At 32.2% G+C, this 20571-nt stretch overlaps 3 protein-coding genes across 4 annotated transcripts; 2 read left to right on the top strand and 1 right to left on the bottom strand.

The window, feature by feature from the left end:
• Positions 1-4620: 4620 nt before the first annotated feature.
• Positions 4621-12339, top strand: LOC110993347 (serine protease gd). Its single transcript, XM_022259562.2, has 9 exons — positions 4621-4932; positions 8079-8244; positions 8379-8486; positions 9344-9644; positions 9887-10098; positions 10237-10392; positions 10690-10805; positions 11321-11465; positions 12070-12339. Exons 1-9 carry the CDS (start codon positions 4723-4725, stop codon positions 12285-12287), a joined length of 1632 nt encoding a protein of 543 aa, XP_022115254.2. The 5' UTR covers positions 4621-4722; the 3' UTR covers positions 12288-12339.
• A 1732-nt stretch (positions 12340-14071) lies between these two features.
• LOC110993298 (N-glycosylase/DNA lyase) lies at positions 14072-15805 on the top strand. 2 transcript variants are annotated; one of them, XM_022259500.2, is made up of 6 exons: positions 14072-14321; positions 14402-14740; positions 14815-14926; positions 15036-15206; positions 15304-15498; positions 15704-15805. In XM_022259500.2, exons 1-6 carry the CDS (start codon positions 14236-14238, stop codon positions 15782-15784), a joined length of 984 nt encoding a protein of 327 aa, XP_022115192.2. In that variant the 5' UTR covers positions 14072-14235; the 3' UTR covers positions 15785-15805. The 2 variants fall into 2 exon arrangements, with proteins under 2 accessions (XP_022115192.2, XP_045490590.1); XM_045634634.1 differs by lacking the exon at positions 14072-14321 and having other exon boundaries at positions 14630-14740; positions 14798-14926.
• LOC110993297 (N-chimaerin) lies at positions 15801-20003 on the bottom strand. The gene is made up of 8 exons (XM_022259499.2): positions 19859-20003; positions 19568-19769; positions 19264-19494; positions 18526-18752; positions 18130-18381; positions 17824-17955; positions 16580-16688; positions 15801-16365 (listed from the first exon to the last, which is right to left on the bottom strand). Exons 1-8 carry the CDS (start codon positions 19890-19892, stop codon positions 16197-16199), a joined length of 1356 nt encoding a protein of 451 aa, XP_022115191.2. The 5' UTR covers positions 19893-20003; the 3' UTR covers positions 15801-16196.
• Positions 20004-20571: the final 568 nt, after the last annotated feature.

The following is a 20571-nucleotide window of genomic DNA, read 5'->3' as shown; positions in this document are numbered from 1 at the left end:
GTTCTCAACCGTACGATAATTATCGTACATGTACGATGATTTCATAGCTACGTACGATGTACGATGGTACGCGACTATCGTACGCAGATTGTACGATAATTTCCGTGTTCATGAAAAGTTTGATGATTACACAGATAGCCCAATAAAAATTACAGTTTTTTAATGTAAGTGTCATCTATTGGCTCATTGTTTTACTAGGATCACTTGCCGTTGCTTCATGGCGCAATCCTTTCATTGGTTATTACTGTAATTCAATTCAAATTCGAAATATTGGCACGTTCATCACACTCGAAGTGCCCTCGTCCACTCCCAAGTCCCAGCTCAGGTCTTGCCATACGTCGAACATTTAATTTGAATTATTATTTTTTCAATTTAAAAAACACAAGTTTACAAGATTTAAACTATGTATAAATCATTTCCAACATATTATTGTCACGTTTTATATGATTTTTAAAAGTATTTCATTCATTTTCCTGACTTGTACGATAATTTTTATCCATGTACGAAAATTTTTCGGCCCTGGTACGATAATTGCCTGGCTTCAGGTTGTGAACACTGTGTCGAATACAGCAAATCGAATTATTTATTATAGTGCTAATGTTTATAGCTATGAGTATCGTCTCCAAATACAATGTTTACTCTTAAAACTTATTCACCGTGTGAAGTAACCTATTCGTAGTAAGTTTCGAAGTTATTATTTTCTCTAGTTACAAATTTTTAAGACTGATAACAAAAAATATTGTCAGAATTTATTAGAATTGTAAGAAATAAGAATTATTGATTGATTTTCTTTGTATGAGTCTCAAAAAAGTGCAGCTGCATTGCCGGATTAAACAGCGTTGGGACTTGGGCCTATAGCAAATTCTATCAAGGGGCCCTTCTCAAATTTAGGGTAATAAAACAAATAAATATTTTTGGATTTAATATCGGCAAATATAGAAATAGTAACACTTTTAATTAGACTTATTTAAGCAAATGATCTATATTCCACAAAGCGAGATGATTAAGACATAAAACATAAAATCTGGCCGCTTGAAAGGTAGACGTGGTAAAGATGCTAGTCTAAATATACCGATTATAATTAAACGAACATTACTGTAAAAACTTTGTAAAATCTCTAATTATTTTTACGATTTAACGTGATGAATATTTTTAGATTTTTAAGTGGCAAAAAGTAGTATGCTGCTATGTGAATTGATTTTTTTTTCGGGTACGTTGGATCGCGGGGCCCCTAAATCCGTGGGGGCCGTAGCATTAATTGCTACTCTTGCTACGTGGCTAATCCGGCACTGAGCCTAATGAATGTCGATTTTTTCAATAAATCCATAGTTTTCAATTAGAAAAAATCGCCAAACCTTTTTAAGGAACCCTGTGGTAACTATTTTATATATGGTAACCAGGGGGCTTAGTCAAGGTGCTTTAACAGTAGTATAGGTAGAAATTCGAAAACATAAATTGTATTGACTAAGCCTCAAGTAGTTCATACGGTTACTTTTCTTTCCAAGCAGCAACTTGATAGTAACTACCATGTTAACTGAATAATATTCATATATTTTTTCCTCCATTTCTTAGCTTGCACGGTTTGTGTTTTGTAACGGAATTTGGAAAATGATCAGGTAAATTATATGAGTGCATAATTTTATATTGTTATGAAAAATGAAACTGGCTAAAATCCTTTATTCATCAATATGCATATTAGATAAATGGACAGAAACTAAAGTAGGAAAAGGAATTTTAATGCACAAAAGCGAGGAAATAAAAACGGATAGGTCATGTCGAGGACAAAAGCGTGAGGTATAGATATTTACAAAGCTACTATTATTTACACTAGCAGTAATAATGGAAAATTTATCACTGTGATTAGGGATGGGTATGTGGATAAAGAGCACACCTCCCCTAAGAACGTTGGATCAGAAGTGGCCGATAAAGCAAAAGCAACAACGTCAGCTCAAGATTTCGAAACTGCTGGACTTTACTAGTATCTGAAAAAGATATACGAGTTTCTACTCATTGTTTCTTTTATTGTCTTTTTTTGCCTAGCGGGTACTTTTTGTCTGTTGAGAACGAATGGGAACTAGAACATAAGGTACCCACAGTATCATCTTTCAGTCTCGCAGCTTATACCTGAATGGTTGTCACTACATTTGTAACACCTTGCAGTACCTCAGCATTGCATTTTGAAGATAAATGCATTGCAGCGTGGGGTAAATATAAACATATAAAGACCCTGGGAGGTAACACCTTCCCATCAAAGGATAAAACTACGGTCTCAGTGGGAATGAACTTGGGCGTGTCGCCCTCATATACCTTTCAGTTTAATAATAACTTTCAAAATGCTTCCACAGTTCTGAGGAAGCTCAATATTTTTTATATGTATATTATAAATAAAATTCTCAATAATAATATTTAATAGGAACACCTCTCACTATTCCCATGCGGATAGTGAAGGCCGGAATAAATGCTTAGTATTATATTTAACAATCAAGAGTTTTGTGGTTAAAAAATGTGTTAGCAATTAGAAACGACGACGTAAAGACAACGTGTTACTTCCAATTTTTTGATACTTCCCTCTACAATGCTTTTTAATAACGTTGCGATTGTAAGATTTTTTGAAGGCGCGGGGTCTGTCGCCTGGTAAAGCGACAGAGCGGCGCGAGTCATATTGTTAGAGTGAGCAGCCCTTTTATCATCATACTAATGCATTTTAGGAATAAAATTATCCTTTAAATCACAAGGGGAATTTGGTAATCTGATAGTAGTATGTCTGTGATTCCTACTCTTCTTCTCTTCTTCTCTTCGCTTTCCAAACAGTTTGTAACCTATTATTTAATCTTTCGTTTCCATTCCCGATGCATCGACTGTGACTGCATGAGACACCTAGAAGGATGTCCCTCCAAAGTCTTTGGGATCCAAAATTGGCGCCAAGAGAAAAATATTTGACTTACCAGGCGATATATGCTTAATTAACGTAAGTATGATTTTTATGTCGCATAGAATTTAAAGTTGTTTATTTTAGTTTTTATCTTTCATTGATAAGAAGCTAGTAGGTATAATGAAAAAAACGTAATTTAATAAACAATATATTTAATACATTCTTGTATTTTTGTTTTTATGGCAATATAATAATGACTTTGTATTGATTATATGACTAGCATTATCAAACACAAGAATGTTAACAGAACTCTTCGATGTAATTAAATAGCTACAAATATAATATGTTTTTACTAACAATTAGGCATTTATTATGCCTAATTGTTATTATCGTATGTGCTTAAGTTATTTTTCAAATCAAATCAAAATTCGTTATTCAGTTTAGATGCGTCTTAAGGCATGCTTATGAATGTCAAAAACGGTTACAAAATTCGCGAAAGAGCAAGACTACGCCATCCGTTCGCAAAACTACCAGAAGACCGTGTTCTGAAAAGAACGGGCAAGAAACTCAGCAAGGTTTATCCTGCCTCTACATTACAGTTATTCAAAGGAAAATGTATATAAACCACAACGTCATTAATTTGTTTGATCATAATACATAACAGAATAAGAAATAAATGTTAATAACAATTGGGACAATATAAAAATTTGGCTTTTAGTCGGCTAGTACAGAAGTGTAAAGTTATGCAGAATGACGTCTTCTTTATAAACTACGAGAAAGCTTTTGACAAGGTTAAGCATGACGTCCTTATAAACCGTTTAATTTACACCGGTCTCGATGAAAAGGATCTTAAAGTAATCAGGAACTTGTACAAAGATCAAAAGCAACCATGAAAAGAGGAAACGGATGAGATCATTATTTACCGTGGTGTTCGTCAAGAAAGAGACGGTCTGACTATTAGTGCAGTAAAGACGAAGGTGATAGTCATTTCTCGAACGACGAATTTATCTGTAGCTGGAAGGGCGTTAGAACAGTTAAGGCAATATAAGTATTAGTGAACTTGGGTTACACACAAACGGAATACTGATCAGGAAATTATGTCTCGAATTGAAATTGCTTGAAGATCTTTATCAGTTAAAGAAGATACCCGCTGCCGCTAAGAATCAATTGAGAAGTGGTGCTATCGTCATATACTTCGTCTAAGCTGGATCCAGAAGGTTTCTAACGAGAAGGTTCTTAAACGAGTTGGAATGCTGAAAACGTTATGCTGAACAAGCTGTTGCGCCATGACCGATACCACCTCCATCAATTAATTATAATGGGTAAAATCTAGGGTAAACGGCGTAATGGTAGAAGGAAGACATCATGGCTTCCCAACGTTAGAAAGTAGACGGGTATTGTGACTGCGGAAGAGTTCCTGCATATGGCACAGGACATGACATACTTCAAGAGACTGGTGGCCTACTCCTAATGGAGAGGCATTAAAAGAAGAAGATATCCAGCTTACGATGACAAATTATATATGTATCTTTAAGTATTTATGTAGTATGTATGCTTTCACCGTCACATTGAGGCATATTTTCTAGATAGGTAATAAAATATTGTAGTTCTGAATTTAGACTACGTTTTTCATTGATGAGTCTTTGTCAAATAACCACCAAATATACCCTCGCTTATATAAATAATAAAAAGCGGGTTTTAGATTGGTTTTCCGCGTCATAAAAAAAACTGTTGTTCAGACAAGAAGTAACATTATGTCCAGTGTGAGTCCGGCCAAGGTCTTGAAAAGACGTACTAAAGCCTTGTTATTTATATATAAAGATGATATGTATTAAATCATAATATTCAGTATGTCTCGAGAATGGAATATTCTGTTTTTCGCGATATTTTTTGAGTTCTCATGTGTGTGTGGTCAGTACATTCAATCTCCTTGCCCGAATATTTTTGAATATAAGTCAGATAATTCAGGACCTTATGGGGAAATAAATTTGCCTTCTATTGGACAAGTGACGTCGTTAACGGTAAAAGTTAATTTGACAATAGCCGCGAGATTACCTACTGTGAGTATTAGGTACCTACTTTTTATTTATCTACTTATTTAAAAAACTATTTCTCGTCCCGGTTTGGCATTAGTGCTACACTTTATTTAAATCGTGGTTGAAAAGAGCGCATAGAGATATTTTATACAATGATTAATAATCGGATAAAGAATAACAGATCGTTTTTATGCATGCTAAAATATTTTAAATTCAAATCTCGCAAATAACATCGCGAACAGACAGCATTAGAATATGAGTCATAATATTATTATTATTACCCAGACCATGAATATGTGAACAAATTTAATTACTTAATAATATCGATAAGCAAGTAACGCATTCGTTTATGTTTTTTACCTGACCTAAAATTCTCAGTAAGATGACATTGGTCGAAAAGCAGTCTTTCTGTTCCATACCTTTTTTTTAAATTTGGTATTAACTTTAGTTTCTCAGAATTATTAAAGTGGCTGGGCCACCCGTCGATCATGAAATTAGAAAACACTTTATTCAGCGGATTAAGATGAAGATCTCAACAAATAATTATTAATTCTTAGGCCCCTATGTACTATGTTTGATTTACATGTAAATAAATATTACCATGAATGTTTTCCTTATATTAAAACTGTTTAGTTATAAATACCAGAAAACTATTTTTTTATTACACTATAGATTACCGAGTAGTTTTATAGTACCATACAAAATGTAGTTTTTTTAATTTTGTCCTCAGCAATAAACGGTTCATTCATGATAGAGTATGAATGAAATATGCTATCATTATATTTCTTAAACCAACTTAATACAACATAATTTCAATCTGTTTTTTGTTGTATTCCTTACAACACAACAAGGAAAAATCTTTATAAAACTCGCAAGAACCTATGTTTTATAAATCATCGGCATTATTATTACATATTCTAAATATTTGCGTAAATAGCGAAGATGAGAATTCCCACTCTGATTTATCTGCGTTACGCGATGTCGCATGTAGTATATAGGTTCTTTTCATAAACCTAATATGTCTGCCGTATGCAAGCTTATATCAAGTTTTAAATATTGTGCCACATTTATTGGCATCAATCAAGAATAATGTAGGAAACTAATTGAAACGTAAAACGTAGTTTATTATATTAAAATAAATATAATACTGTCAAAAAAAATCTTTGACGAACTAAGCGATTCTATTGCCAGGGTCGTATTACAAACTTGTTTCGTTCAGATACACAAGCTGTTTTTGTATCATATTATTATGAACATTTCTCGATCTGTGTTAAATTTTGATTGAGTACAACATATAACAACATACGAAAGGTTCTGTTCTATCTCATATTAAAACGCCCTAATTTGAGACAATTCCTTATCGTCTCTCGCTAAGTGGAAAGAAGACATAGCGTGACTCCAGGTTTAGATTTCATCGCCATTTCTCTTTATTTGAAAACTTTACGACAAACTAAATGAACTGCTCTAAAATACGGCAGTTAAAAAAAACACTAACTAACACCATATTTACAGCTACTTGCTATTTATAATAATATAAGCATTTATACCTAATTAAAATAATTGATATTCATATTTTTTAAACTGTTTTGTATAAGATTGCCTACTCACTATTGGAGTAAATAATACCATTACTATAAATTAAGTAAACTTCTTTGGTGGGCGCTTAATAAAGTGCTAAAGGATTTAATAAGCATCGACTCTTAAGTTAATATGCATCAACTTATGCTAACAGTAATGATAATGATCTCGTATTTTCCTCAACGGGGCAGGCCCCTCGATCCTCACGTTCAAGACAATGAACTTGTAAGAAAACCTGTATATTTGTTAAGGCTGCAATCTGCATGCTATTTGAGTGAAAGCAACGTAAAATTGGCACATTTTTTAAATTAATTATTGGCATCTCTTTTTTTACACAATTTTATTATGTTAAGACATAGAGCTATTATTAGCATAGGTCTCAGGTAGTAAAATATATCTAATGTTCCATTGATTTTTTTTGTAACACTTTTTATGAATATTAATTAAGAATTAAGCAGTAGAATATCGGGCGAATAAATATGAAATGTCGTTGAATATAATGAAAATATTTATTTTAAGTGATCTAATAATATTTTCCAAATTAAAGGAGGCGGTAACAAAAAATATTTAATTATCGTAGCATTGTATATTGTTGTAGGAGATTGATGATGGTTTTTAAGTTACTTAGTCAAGAAAATGAAAATTACTAATTTGGATATTTCTAAGTAATAATTATAAATTATTTGGAATTAAACAAATTAAAAACATACACTCGTATACAAACCAAAGTAGAGTTACAGTTATTAAGGAATTTCCCACTTTCGAAATTCATCACGATTTAATCTCAGCGATTCTTGTAGTTGACCCTTATACGAGTTACGGAAGAGTCATAATATATTATCATCAATAACGTAATATATATAACATAACATATATCATACAACATTTATATGCGAAGCATCGCAACCGGTTTTGATAAATAGCTCTTTTACATATTATGTATAGGACCTGGATGACCGAGCTTAGCTCGGTATTTTTTTTTTATAAATCGTGTTTTTTGGAAATTTTATTTAAGTACGAATTACATACTAATAAAAATATGAAATATGAATATAATTATCGAATAAAGATAATTATATTCATATTTAAGTTTTTATTTGATTGACATCTTTAAACGAGCAATTCTATGTTTAAGTTGATAAAACACAAATAAAATGACATTTTCTAGAAATGATTCCTAGCTTAATCGATTTATCGCCCCCGAAACCCTCTGTATACTAAATTTCATGAAAATCGTTGGAGCCGATTCCAAGATTCCAATTATATATATATATATATACAAGAATTGCTCGTTTAAAGATATAAGATATATTATATATTTTGTGATCTTATAAAATAATCCATCACCAAGTCCATTAATTTATTAAGATTTTTTATTATAAATGAAATGTCTTGAGACTCCTGTGGCGATACAAATAAAATATCCAAAAGTGTTGATCTTCATGGACCATGTATGCCCAAATTTGGTATAATACATTTAATGTTAGGTTTTCTATGTGTGCATTATATACAGTTGACTTTATCATCCTGTTTGGAACGTTGTGCTGTTTTCTTGCTATTTTTAATTCAGTATGCTAATAATTTACTTTCAGAATTATGTAGGCAACATTCAACATAATGGCGGAGAACTGAACCTACTTCAAGACTATAATAGGGGGGTTCCTTTGCAATATCGTGTGAATTTTCCTGTCAGCTCGCCTTTACCGAGACTCACATCAATATCAGCTAACGATGTTCCGCTATGTTTTGCATCTGGAGGTATATCTAATTTAGAGTTCTAATAATTAAGAGATTACAAAAACCGTTGACGAGTTAGTTGTAAATTGTAGTCTAAATTGAAATTTAATCGACATGTTTTTGCTGTCATATATTTTATTTTTATATATTTATAGATATCCCAGGTCCCGGTCAATACGTGACTACAGTTACTCTGCAGCATTCATTATTTCTCCGCAACAGCTTCAATGGTATTGGTTCACCTCAACCCAGTTTTAAGCCAGGTATGTTTTTGGTACGCATTTAAAATATTTCATTTGAGATGAAAAACTGTGTTTGTTGTTAGCCAGGTATGTTTCAAATATGGAACAATTTATATGAACAACCCTGGGGTTGCAATTTCACTATTCATCTTTCACTCATATTCTTTCCTTTATTATAGAATATGTCTAATAATACATAGGTTATTATGTGTCGGATCAGCAGTAGGTAAAAATTATGTGTCCGGTAGATCGTTTGATGAAAATACCTATCCCAAAACGTTTCTTCAATTTTAAGGTTTTTAATATTTTCCGGATTTTTCAATGTATTGGGGAAACACTTATTACTAGATTACGATCTTATGCTTTACAATCTGAGCGTTATTAGACGGGATCTCCATTTTATTATTACTCACTCAAGCGTCAACTAAGATTTGGTATGCATGTAACATCCCAGAGAAACAGGTTTACTCATAAGCCACAAGTGATATTTTCCGTATATTGCGTAACTACGCAGTAAATTAATTTTAAATTTCGTAAATTTTCTTTGGGTTTTCTAACAGTTGTTACCGAGTAACTTAACAGTAACAGAAAATTTATTTATAACAATGATAGTTCTGTGAACCTACACTGGCATCTGTGAATTTATTTACAGTCAATCTGTAAAACTAATGTAGATGGGCGCAATACGGCAACTTAAATAACGATACAACACGAAACGTATGAAACACAAAATCCACATTCAATTTCACTGATGCTTTCTATATCTCTTTATAATTTACATATAATATGTATCCTTTAATCTTTTCACTCTTCACCCTGGTAGACGGACCCATGATATTTATAAAATAGTCCTGGGTACAAACCAAATCCTATTACAGGTGGACCACAAAACGTACAGTTCTCACGCCCTCCCTACCGTCAACCTGATTATGAAGTGTATCAAGTTTTAGAACCGGCAAAGCCAGTACAAGTGCCACCTCAACTGTATCCACAAGATGTTTACCCTCAAAGAGTCCCCGAACGTCGTCCACAAACCACGACGCCACCAACACCCCCGCCAGCTTATTCCGAGCCAGAAGTTTATAATGACTACCTCAACCAAAATCAGTATTCTAACGAAGATGTTAGGCCGATACAGCCCGTCCATCCTCCTAGACGTACACAAAAGCCTACAACTAGGTATTACTATTACTTATATTACTGTATTTTAAAACAAATAATGTGATGATTACATGTCTTAAATGCAAAAAGAATAATTATTGATAACAATGAAAATCTAACTACTTATATTCTAAGCTAAAAGGATTCTCTATGTTTAAAGTTATGTATCAAAAGTTATAGAGTTAGATGCTATTTGATATCATTATAAAATATCCATTACATCCAAATTTATAATATTTTTCATTTTACCTTGTTTTCAGACCACCGCCTGAACCTGAACCCTTAAATAGAGACGAAGTCGAATCCAAACAATGTGGCGTGACGTCAATCAACACTGTGCCCCTGATATTCCAAGGAAGCAGTTATCAACGGGGAGAGTGGCCCTGGCTTGTTGCGATCTATAAGAAGAGAGCGAGCAGCATCTCTTATATATGTTCAGGGACATTAGTTTCGGATCAACATGTGGTAACAGGTAATTCTTGTATTATTAGACAAATACATTAATCTGCAAGTTCTTTTAGGTGGTATACCAGTTCTTTTAAACTGGACTTCGCTTTGAAAACCAAATAAGATTTAATTATTTTAACGTCATAAAAAAAATCTTTTTTAGCGGCACATTGCATGCATGGGCAGTCCAGAAAGTCAGACATAATCGTTAAAGTTGGCGTGTTTAACTTGGAAGACGATTGGGGAGACGACATCACAGTTACCAGGAAGCTGAGTGACGCTGCCATACACGAAGGATACAATAAGACTACTCTTGCTAGTAAGTAATTGTTGTTTAAATAATAAGTAGAGTGCGAGATAATCTACTTCCTTCATAAATTTTGTTGTGTTGCTAGCCTTTGTAAAGTAAATACGTAAATTACAAACTTCCTTGCGTGAATATAAGTTAACCTTGAATTCAATTTAATTACCTGATTGATAACAATTATAATACTACGTGATCGATATTTTAAAAAGAAAATTCTCCCTGCATTTAAGATCCATCATTGTGACACATTTGATTTTCACAAAAATATAAATGAGGTGTAGATAAAGGTTCATGTTTAATTATTTCTAGATGACCTCCTGGTAATGACATTGGAGCGATCTGTGACTTTTAACACTAATATAAAACCAGCGTGTCTTTGGAGTGGAAATACGGATCTCAACAGAATAGTCGGCACCACAGGTGTGGTAAGATATTTCATACTACCTATTCCTTATCGAGAAAACCAATTTCTATGTATAATTAGAATTTCAGTTTCAATTGAAGTAGGTTTAGCGTTTGAGAGTTAATTTAAACTAATAAAAGGCTTCAATGTTTAGGTAGGTATATAGGGAAGTATGAGCGATTTGTTATTATTATATTATAAAAAGCTTTTTGTGAATTTAATGTCACATTGAATTCTCACGAAATGTCAACCTTTTTTTACCAAGTTTAACATTTTTACAACATTCAAAATTAGAATACAGACCAGTACAGCTCCATTTGCAACGTAATATAGATAAGCCTAGGCTACAACTGTTGTATGTTCTGTAATGGCACAATAACCCATTATAACAGTTGACTTCAGATTGTATTTCTTTCTGTTATCTATTCATACACCATATGAGTTCAGGATTAAAGGTGATATGTGTAACCTACTAAATCTACCTCTTTCTTTTATAAATGTTCGTTAGTGTATAGCATAAGTTCATCTCGTTACTAGGTGGCTGGTTGGGGAGCGAATGAACAAGGCGCTGGAGGTACTGGCGAGCCTCTTATGGTCCGTATTCCAGTTGTCAGTACAAAGGAGTGTCGAGCCAGTAAACCAGAGTTCCACAGATTGACATCACAGAAAACTCTATGTGCAGGTAACTTTTGCGATAAAAAAATTGCCTATTCTACATGTCTGACCCTGTGTATTAAATGCTGATTTTTTTAGTTTCGTATGTTTATTATAAGTGATTTATTAAATTAAGTCTTGTCATATGAATTCTCTTCGTTTTGAGATACAGTATTCATATCATAATTACTTATTCTAGGTCGCAAATACACATCATGCGTTCACATTTATCTATTAATTGGGATAAACTTAATGCTGAATCCGAATAACTATTGAAATTATACAAAATTACAATTTCGTAAAAAAATTACTTTACTCAAAGTAATTACAATAAAAGTAAAGTAAATCAGTGGCGCTGAAACCTGTTAAAGTCTGGACTCCAGATTTCTGTATCTGATTTATGATCAGCTGTTGTCAATCTAACTGGAGGTGACCCTCCTATGCCTGACACACGCCGTCGACTGTTTGTGTCTAACCTTTCGAGAAAATGTTAAAAATACGCACATAAAAAGAAAATGCATTGGTGCATAGCCCGGGATCGAACCTAGAGTCGCACGCTGAGGCTACTTAGCCAACACTGTAATCACGTAAAAATTAATAGACATTATAATGTGCTGTGGTTTTTTTCTCAGGTGATAAGAAAGGATCCGGGCCTTGTTTAGGAGATTCTGGTGGTGGACTTTATATCTTGGACAATGGCCGCTGGAAGTTACGTGGTGTTGTATCGTTAGCCCTCCTTTCACAGAATGGTGATGCCACTTGTGATCTTAACGAATATGTAGTGTTTACTGACGCTGCTCAATATCTTCCATGGATTAAAGACAAAATGTCTAAATCAACTAGTAATTAACTAATTAATAAGTTATTAATAGATAGGCTTGCCATTTTAATTTTATAAGAATATATAACATTAATAAATGATTATTTGTTAAAAATAGCTAATTTATTTATTTATATTTTGACAAGAAATTTTATTTTAAAGGAAATCGGGTTCAAACTGTTGCACGGTTTTTTAAAGTATATCTAACTTTCTTCCTAAAAGTCCACTTTTTGATTTGTCGAATCAGTTAAAAAAGCATTTTGGTTACGCGATAAATACTTAATATCTACTTATAAAATACTTATTAAACTGCCTCACATAACTCGTAAATAACGCGATATTTCATGTTTTCCATTTTATAAGTTGAGTGACGCAAAGAAAATAAATTAAATAGGGAAAGTGAAATTAATCATTGTATCATCATAACGAAGGTATCAGTATAAGGGGTCGTTCACTATAACTTTCTAAAATTGGCCAGACGACTACGGCAGATGTCTATTGTCAGCAACTGCCAACCATTATTGAAAAGCGAAAAATCGCACATTGCTGCTATACGACAACGCTAGACCACACATTACACAATAGACTGCTACCAAATTAGAGGAACTTAAATTGGAATGTCTAAGAAATCCACCTCACTCTAAGGATCTTGCTCCAATAGATTACAATTTTTTTCTAAATTGTATAACCTTTTGCAAGATAATTTATTCAACCCTGATGGGGCGGGCGAAGCCGCTTTCAAAGATTGTAGGTATTGATTCTTAATGTTTTTTTCGGTGAACTGATTAATAACTACTTCTAAGGTAGCAAAAGTGCATATATAGCAATGTTACATACTTTGATTAATTAAATTTATATTTTATTGAATAAAATCTACATTTTGATCCTCCCATAAAAACACGCCAATTTCATATAAAATGACCTAATAGTTGCAGCCTAAGTCCCCCTTCTGACAGAAACGGCCCGAAGGAGGCCCCGACATGTTGTAACGGATCCGGTTGATCAAATCACGATAGCTAATGACAAATTAAGAGCCGCCCGAACAGATTAGTGTAAAAAACCTATGTTTAGAACCTATACTACGTACTTCGCTCACTCCAGTGAGCTTCCGACCTGCCCTTCAGCGATTAACCACCCCGCGACGGCCCAAGCCGAGGTTCGAGTCTCACAGGAAACGCCCTTGCGCTAGTCGTGGGTCAGACTGAGCTGAGCTGTAAAGGTTTTTAAGGCCAACAGCGAGATTACTTTTAAAAAAAACCTACGTCCCATTACTAGATCTATCTAAGGATATATAAGGATGAAGCCATGATGGAATTACTTAAGGGAAAGTCTATGAATAACGTGGGGTTACACAAGTATATACATACTATATAATCATTTGTGTAGGCTGGACGTATCAATAATTTACAACTCGACTAATACCTATATAGGTATATGGGTGAAAAAGTATATACTTTTTGTGAATAAATGAAAAGTCGGTTGTATAAACTAATATAAGAATTAGTTAGCATAATATAACCGTCACGCCGATTCTCATTTCTATCTTGTAAGGTCAAAACCTGGGGGCTTAGTCAAGATGCCTTAACAGTATGTATGTAGAAACTCGAAAACTATATTTATATAAAAAAATTCGACACGAACTGTCATTTGACTAAGCCCCCTGATAATATTAGAGATTATAGCTTTAATTATTTTGACTAGCACGAAGTTATATTGCCATTATATAAAAAAAATATTTTGACGTGCGTCGAATCACTCTTCAGTCTTCAATAACTGTCAAGTGTCAATATCGGTGAGTCCGTGCCGCGTTTTGACTTTTGGCGCGCCTTCGCTCTGAAGCGTCTGTTAACTGTTTGTTTACACTTTACCTAATATTTTAATTAATTATTGCCAATGTTAGGGGTTATTTTTTGTGAAGTATCATAAAATAGTCTTTTGTGTTTGAAAACATACTTGAATTAATTCTTTGTCAAATAAAATGCTAAATCCAATGTGGAATAAAATCCCTATTAAAAATCGTGAGCTTCAACTGATCGGTACTTTAAACGGAGGCCAAAGTTTTAGGTAATTTTTTAATATAAACTCAGCTTCTAATATGCTAAATTTTAAATCGTAAATCCTAAAGTTTCAAGACTATTTTACAGATGGACGTTTGACAGCCATGAAAATATATGGACTGGTATTTTTGCTAAAACTGTATGGAAACTCCAAGAGGAAGATGATTGTTTAAAGTATATAGTTCTTGGATCATTATTAAAAAAATCAGAGATGGAAGGAAGCAAGCATGAGGATGTTTACAAGAACATGTTACAAAAATATTTCCGTCTGGATGTTGATTTGAGTAACTATTATAAAACATGGTCAGAAAAGGATGACTTATTTAAATCAGCTTGTGTACAGTTTTATGGCATAAGAATGTTAGCTCAAGAGCCAGTAGAAAATCTTTTTTCTTTTATTTGTAGCCAAAATAACCATATATCAAGGTAAATTAAATTTCAGAAGTGTAATAATACAATGTTATTATAATAGAATAAAAGTAGAATCTAATCTATTTCAGGATATCGAGTATGGTCGAAAAGTTATGTACACATTATGGTGAAAAAATTTGTGAAGTCAATGACATATCATATTATTCTTTTCCTGATGTAGATAAATTAGCACAGCCAAAGGTAACAAGAATGGAATTGATTTTTGACCTAAACAGTAAAAATTTGTTATAATTATATAATAACTTAACTAAGATTAACTTTAAATTGATATTGATTAATAACAATTTAGGTTGAGTCACAACTCCGAGAACTAGGATTTGGATATAGAGCAAAATTTATAAAGAAATCAGCTGAGCAAATAGTTGAATGGGGTGGTGAAGAATGGTTTAAGAGTTTACGAGTAAAGATGTATAAGGAAGCTAGAACAGAGCTTATGAAGCTATGTGGAATTGGACCTAAGGTAAAGATGTTTCCTAAAAATACTTACTTTGTTTCTTACTTGCACTTGATACAAGCAAACTGAAATACTTGATAGTTGTACAAAATTTGCTTTTCAGGTTGCAGATTGCATTTGTTTAATGTCATTAAATCACTTAGATGCACTGCCAGTTGATACACATGTTTTTCATATAGCTGCTCAAAACTATCTCCCTCATTTGAGGGGTAAGAAAAGTGTTACTGAAAAAATTTATACAGAAATTGGTGAACACTTTAGAAATTTATATGGAGATATGGCTGGCTGGGCACATACGGTAATTTCGCACCTATTTGTTTCCATTTTTATTTTTTTATAAAATACAAAATCTTAAGTAGACAATGCTGCTATTTATTTTAATATTAATTATTGAGTAAGGGATAATATTGCTTAAACTTTTTAGAGGTAAAAGAAGTTTTAGAGACTACTTTAATTATAAAACTCCTTTTTATAATTAAAGTAGATTTGACTATTATTTACAGGTGCTGTTTTGTGCAGATCTTAAGAAATTTCAACAAAATGATAGTTTAGAAGACATGCCTCAAAAACGAAAGAAAAGGTAACAATAAAAATTTCCAAATGAATACATGGTTTTATTTCTATACAAGTTATGGTATACTTGGAATAAATTGATGGACATAATGTACTGTATGTAACATATACATACTCATTTAAGATACAACAAGAAAGTAAACATTATGTTAAAATATAATAATACTTTACATTTATACTTTGTATGAAGCTTTCCATGTTATTGCATATCTCCTGTGATACATAATTTTCTATTATTTACACGCTTATATAGAAGTAATGTTTTAATATGAGTAAATTGTAAAATAATCTTAAATTCTTACACAATAATACTATAGAAGTGGATACTAATGTTAAAATACTTTGGCAACTTGAAGATCTAGCTCCAATGACAAATAAACAATATAAAATTAGGGATACCTTATAACAATAATTATTATGAGATTATTTATTATTATAATATATTTGTGGGCAATACTCAATAAGTGCTTGGAGTGCTCGGATTTCAAAAGATAGGTCAGTGATTGCAGGGGGTGTTGCAACCAAAGTTGGAGCAAATACTGTGCTTAGGTTGTGTGCAGACATCTTATTTACTTCTGCATGTTGAGACACTCTGTAAAATTATTATTTTTATATTTATTTTAATATTTATAAAACAGAAATGGCTGTGAAGCTTATTTCATTGAATTGCATTTTGTTCAGCTGATAGTAATATTTAATTAAAAATCTCTGAATAAGATACTATAGAATAATAAAAAACAAAATTCAATCTATATATTTATCCTTTTTATCAATTTCAAAGCTAATTCTCATGGGTTTTCACTCACCTATGTAAATGCTGGACCATGTACTGTAAGCAGTTAAAATGTGCAGATGGCAAAGAATCCAGACATTCTCGTAATGCTGATACTAGAATAGTAGGTGTTTTCTTCATTTCTAAAAGTAATAGAAATTATTTGATAATTTTTAACAATAATCAAAGAAGATTTGAGAAATTTGGGCAAGAAAACCAAGAACAAAGCTATGACAGGCAAATATAAAATATATAAAATTAGACTAACTGCATATATTATACGGCATAAATGACTTGGTAGATTTACCAAATACTTTAAATTAAGTAAACTCTCTTCGGAGATAAACACATGTCTTTTTTATATTTGGACAGTGAGAACCATATGAGGACTAATAGCACTATAATACTACTCCAAACAGAATTCTTATCTCCAGTGAGCAACGCTTTGAGTACATACGAGGCTGATCCATTTTATGACAGTCCATATCTTCAGGCGTTATATGCTGCAGTTAATGTTGTACATTCACCAATAATATTTATATATTATAATATTTGCAAAGTAGAAATATTTAAAGCTTGAATTGTATTTCGTTATTTTATTGTTTATTGAAGTTTCATTAAGTAAGTTCTTCTTTTGGCATGATGGAGAAAAATGATGAGGGTTAATTATTACGATGCTCGCGCACACCAACACCTAAATTCGACATCGTAAAGTTACGTCTAGGTGCATGGAAATCGATGTTCAAGTTGTATATTATGTATTCTAGTATTTTTATATTTAGAACACGTGTTTCGTAACAGTCCAATTAAACAGTGTGAATAAATAAATATTATTTTGGTGTTTTTAAATCAATTTCATATCCGTATATGAAATTGATTAATAAACTATTAGTAAATACTATCACCGACGGCGGTTTATTTATTTAAATAAAATCTTTTTGATTAATTTTAATATTTATCGTTAATCACTACTACATTTTAGTTATTTTTTTTCCATACGCCAAAGAAGTATAGCTTCTAACGCGTATATATAAATACAAACACTCTTTTTTTTATTGTATAAATTGTTTTCTCTCTGAAAGTTTTTGTATGGATTATTTCTATTCTCCCTTTTTTTAAAAAAAAAAACAGAATCTAAATGGTTCTTTTAAAAAAGTACCAATAGTCAATACTATGTTTTGTATAGTCATAGTAGTTGCATAGCAAAAAAAAAACACTGGTTTTCATTGTTAACTAGAAATATTAAATTTATATAATTATATATATATATATACTTACGAATTGCACTAATAAGTTTAGGATGGACTTCATAAGTGATGAGAGGAACTGGTAAAAGCCTTAAGTACAATTTGAGTGTTCCAGCTACCACATTTATATTACTGTATACACTTAAATCTGCTGCCTCACCATCTAATGAATATGTCACAATATTAAAAAATATTGTATGTGTAAAAATTTTATAAAAATTATGTTATGATATTTGGATGCTATCTATAAATCGAAGATAATAATCCATTGCTTATGCAAATTCAACTATCATTTAAATTAACTAATTATACGTTTACATTTATATAAAATACCTACCTTTATCAAATGCTAATTTCAGTGCTTCAATCTCATCGGCAAAGCCTGATACACGATAAATACCCTCTGAATCTATTCCTCTACTTTCAATCTCATTAACACATTTCTTTACAACAAATGGTAATGTGCTTGAATGAGCATTAAGTAATGTTGTCAAATCTATTCCAAATACACCTCTGAGTTTCTTTAAATCTGGAACACAATGACTTGGAACTCGTTCTGAACATTTTGAATGTGCTATAAAGCCACAATCTGAAAGTAAAATATAAATCCATAGAGTGCATTTGCTTTTTATGAAAAACTTTCATTCTCTGTTTACAATACATATGTATTGTCCCAGATTAAAAAGATATTTTTTTTTATTAAACATGCCTATATAGTAAAATTACACTTTACCTTCACATTTTACACCCTGGGCAGTAAAGCCCCACAAAAAATTTGCACAAAATTCACACCAATTAAGCCCTTTGAAGGTATGTACTTTAAAGCTATGTGACTTGGAATATTTATATAATGGTGGTGGATCTTCTAATGTTGGTGTCAGGTTAAATAGTGGCTTGATTATCAGCTCTGTATTTAATTTTTCAGCTCTTTGTATTATAGGACTAGATCTGTTTGATTCCCTGTTGTAATAGGTTAGTCATTCAAATAAAAAATGAATACTATAGTAAAATAGTAAAGTATAAGGGTACGTCCACATCTGGCGAATGTGCCGCAAATGTTTGAAGTTAATTTAGTGGCGTGGACGGAAGGAAGAGGCGAGCCGCTAGCACGCCGCCCGTACAGTTGCGGTTGCGCCCAAACTGGACAAACATATACGCGCGCAGCTCGCAAACTGCTCGCGAGCAGCACATTCGCGGCATATTCGGGGGATGTACATGCACCCTAATAAATCAATGTTTATTTTATAACATAGTCTATGACATATTATTTTAGAAAAGAGATTAAAAGCAAATATTGACAAAATTGTTAAGTTTATGATATAAACTCTTAAATTTATAACAGGATCAGTGATCACTTTTACTGCACTATTATTGAATTATTACATGAAGAGTCAATAAATCTGTTATAAGCCAGTTTAAGATGAAATAATAAAACTAAAAAATTAACATTTACATTGTTGCTTGTACTTACTGATGCATTTGTGACAATGTTTTTAATTTCTTTCTGTTTAATGTGACATAAGGACTTTCAGTATAATTAGTATTTGAATTTATCATTTCCAGAATATGATGAGCTTTCAATTCCATGTGACATGTAATAAGCCCATCAGCAACTAAATCATAAATTGTTTCATATCTTTTGTCTCTAATATAGTGGCTTCCATCATAGTACAACTTATAATGATGTATCTTATCATTAAATCTGTAAATCAATTTAGCAAATATTAATATAAATTTTCACTGCAAATTCAAATTGTAGAAGCTCATAATGTTACCTCCAAGTGAGTGTATAAAAATCATTAAATTCATTGCCTTTTCTTATAAGGAAAGCACCATTGGGCTCATCTTCCAAAATATATAATGCTTCCTTGTGTCCCATGATACCATGATATTCCTTACCATAGAACTCTGGTCGGTCATTGTATTTCTCACAAATGACACCCTTGGGTTGTGGAGCTTCCATTTGAATACGATATACTGAAAATATACACAATAACAAAACATAAAACAGCGTACTTTCACTTTACTTGCCTTTCACAATTCATAATAATTGTATAAACGCATACACTCTGGCTTCCATATATTTCTCAGATTCTCCATTTTGAATAGCAATATTTAAGTTTTTAATTTCAACTTTTTTAGCAGTTTGTATTACATTTATTATATTATTTGGAATTAAAACATTTTTTAACAAGATTAAATAAATAAATAATAAACACTAAACAGTAAATGAAAATTCTGCGATAACTTTTGACAACGACATCTGTCGTATATCTATCGTCAACTGTCAAGCAATTGTTGAGTGATGACACTCTTTTTTTCATATACGGCCCGCAAGCTTTGAGCATTGTCGCCTAGGGTAAAAACAGGAAAACGGTTAAAAAAATATAATTATTGGATGGAACGGAATTAGGGAATGGAAAAAAAACTATAAAATAAATTTTAATATAGATAGATAAAAAGGAGTGTAAAAAAAGATATTTACATATATACACAATCATATTATCTAAATTTTGAAATCATTACTTAGGATGGGTCTATTGTTGAAAGTATATGGATGAAGGGAAAGGAATTTGAAGGGAAATGAGTCCTTCGAGAGAGCTGACCGGTGACGCCAAGAACAAACAAAAATGATGTGATTAAAATCAGCTTCATTACATCCACATTCGCACTTAAGGTTGTCAATAATATTAAACTTAGCAAGGTGAGCTGGGCTGCTGATGTGTCCCAGTCGCATACGAGACAGTATTGTTGTATCTCTTTTACCGAATCTCAGTCT

The sequence above is a fragment of the Pieris rapae genome, chromosome 3 (genome assembly GCF_905147795.1).
Source record: "Pieris rapae chromosome 3, ilPieRapa1.1, whole genome shotgun sequence".
In the NCBI taxonomy this organism is placed as follows: domain Eukaryota; kingdom Metazoa; phylum Arthropoda; class Insecta; order Lepidoptera; family Pieridae; genus Pieris; species Pieris rapae.
Note: the sequence above shows the minus strand (reverse complement) of the source record. Positions and strands in the feature narration are given on the sequence as shown.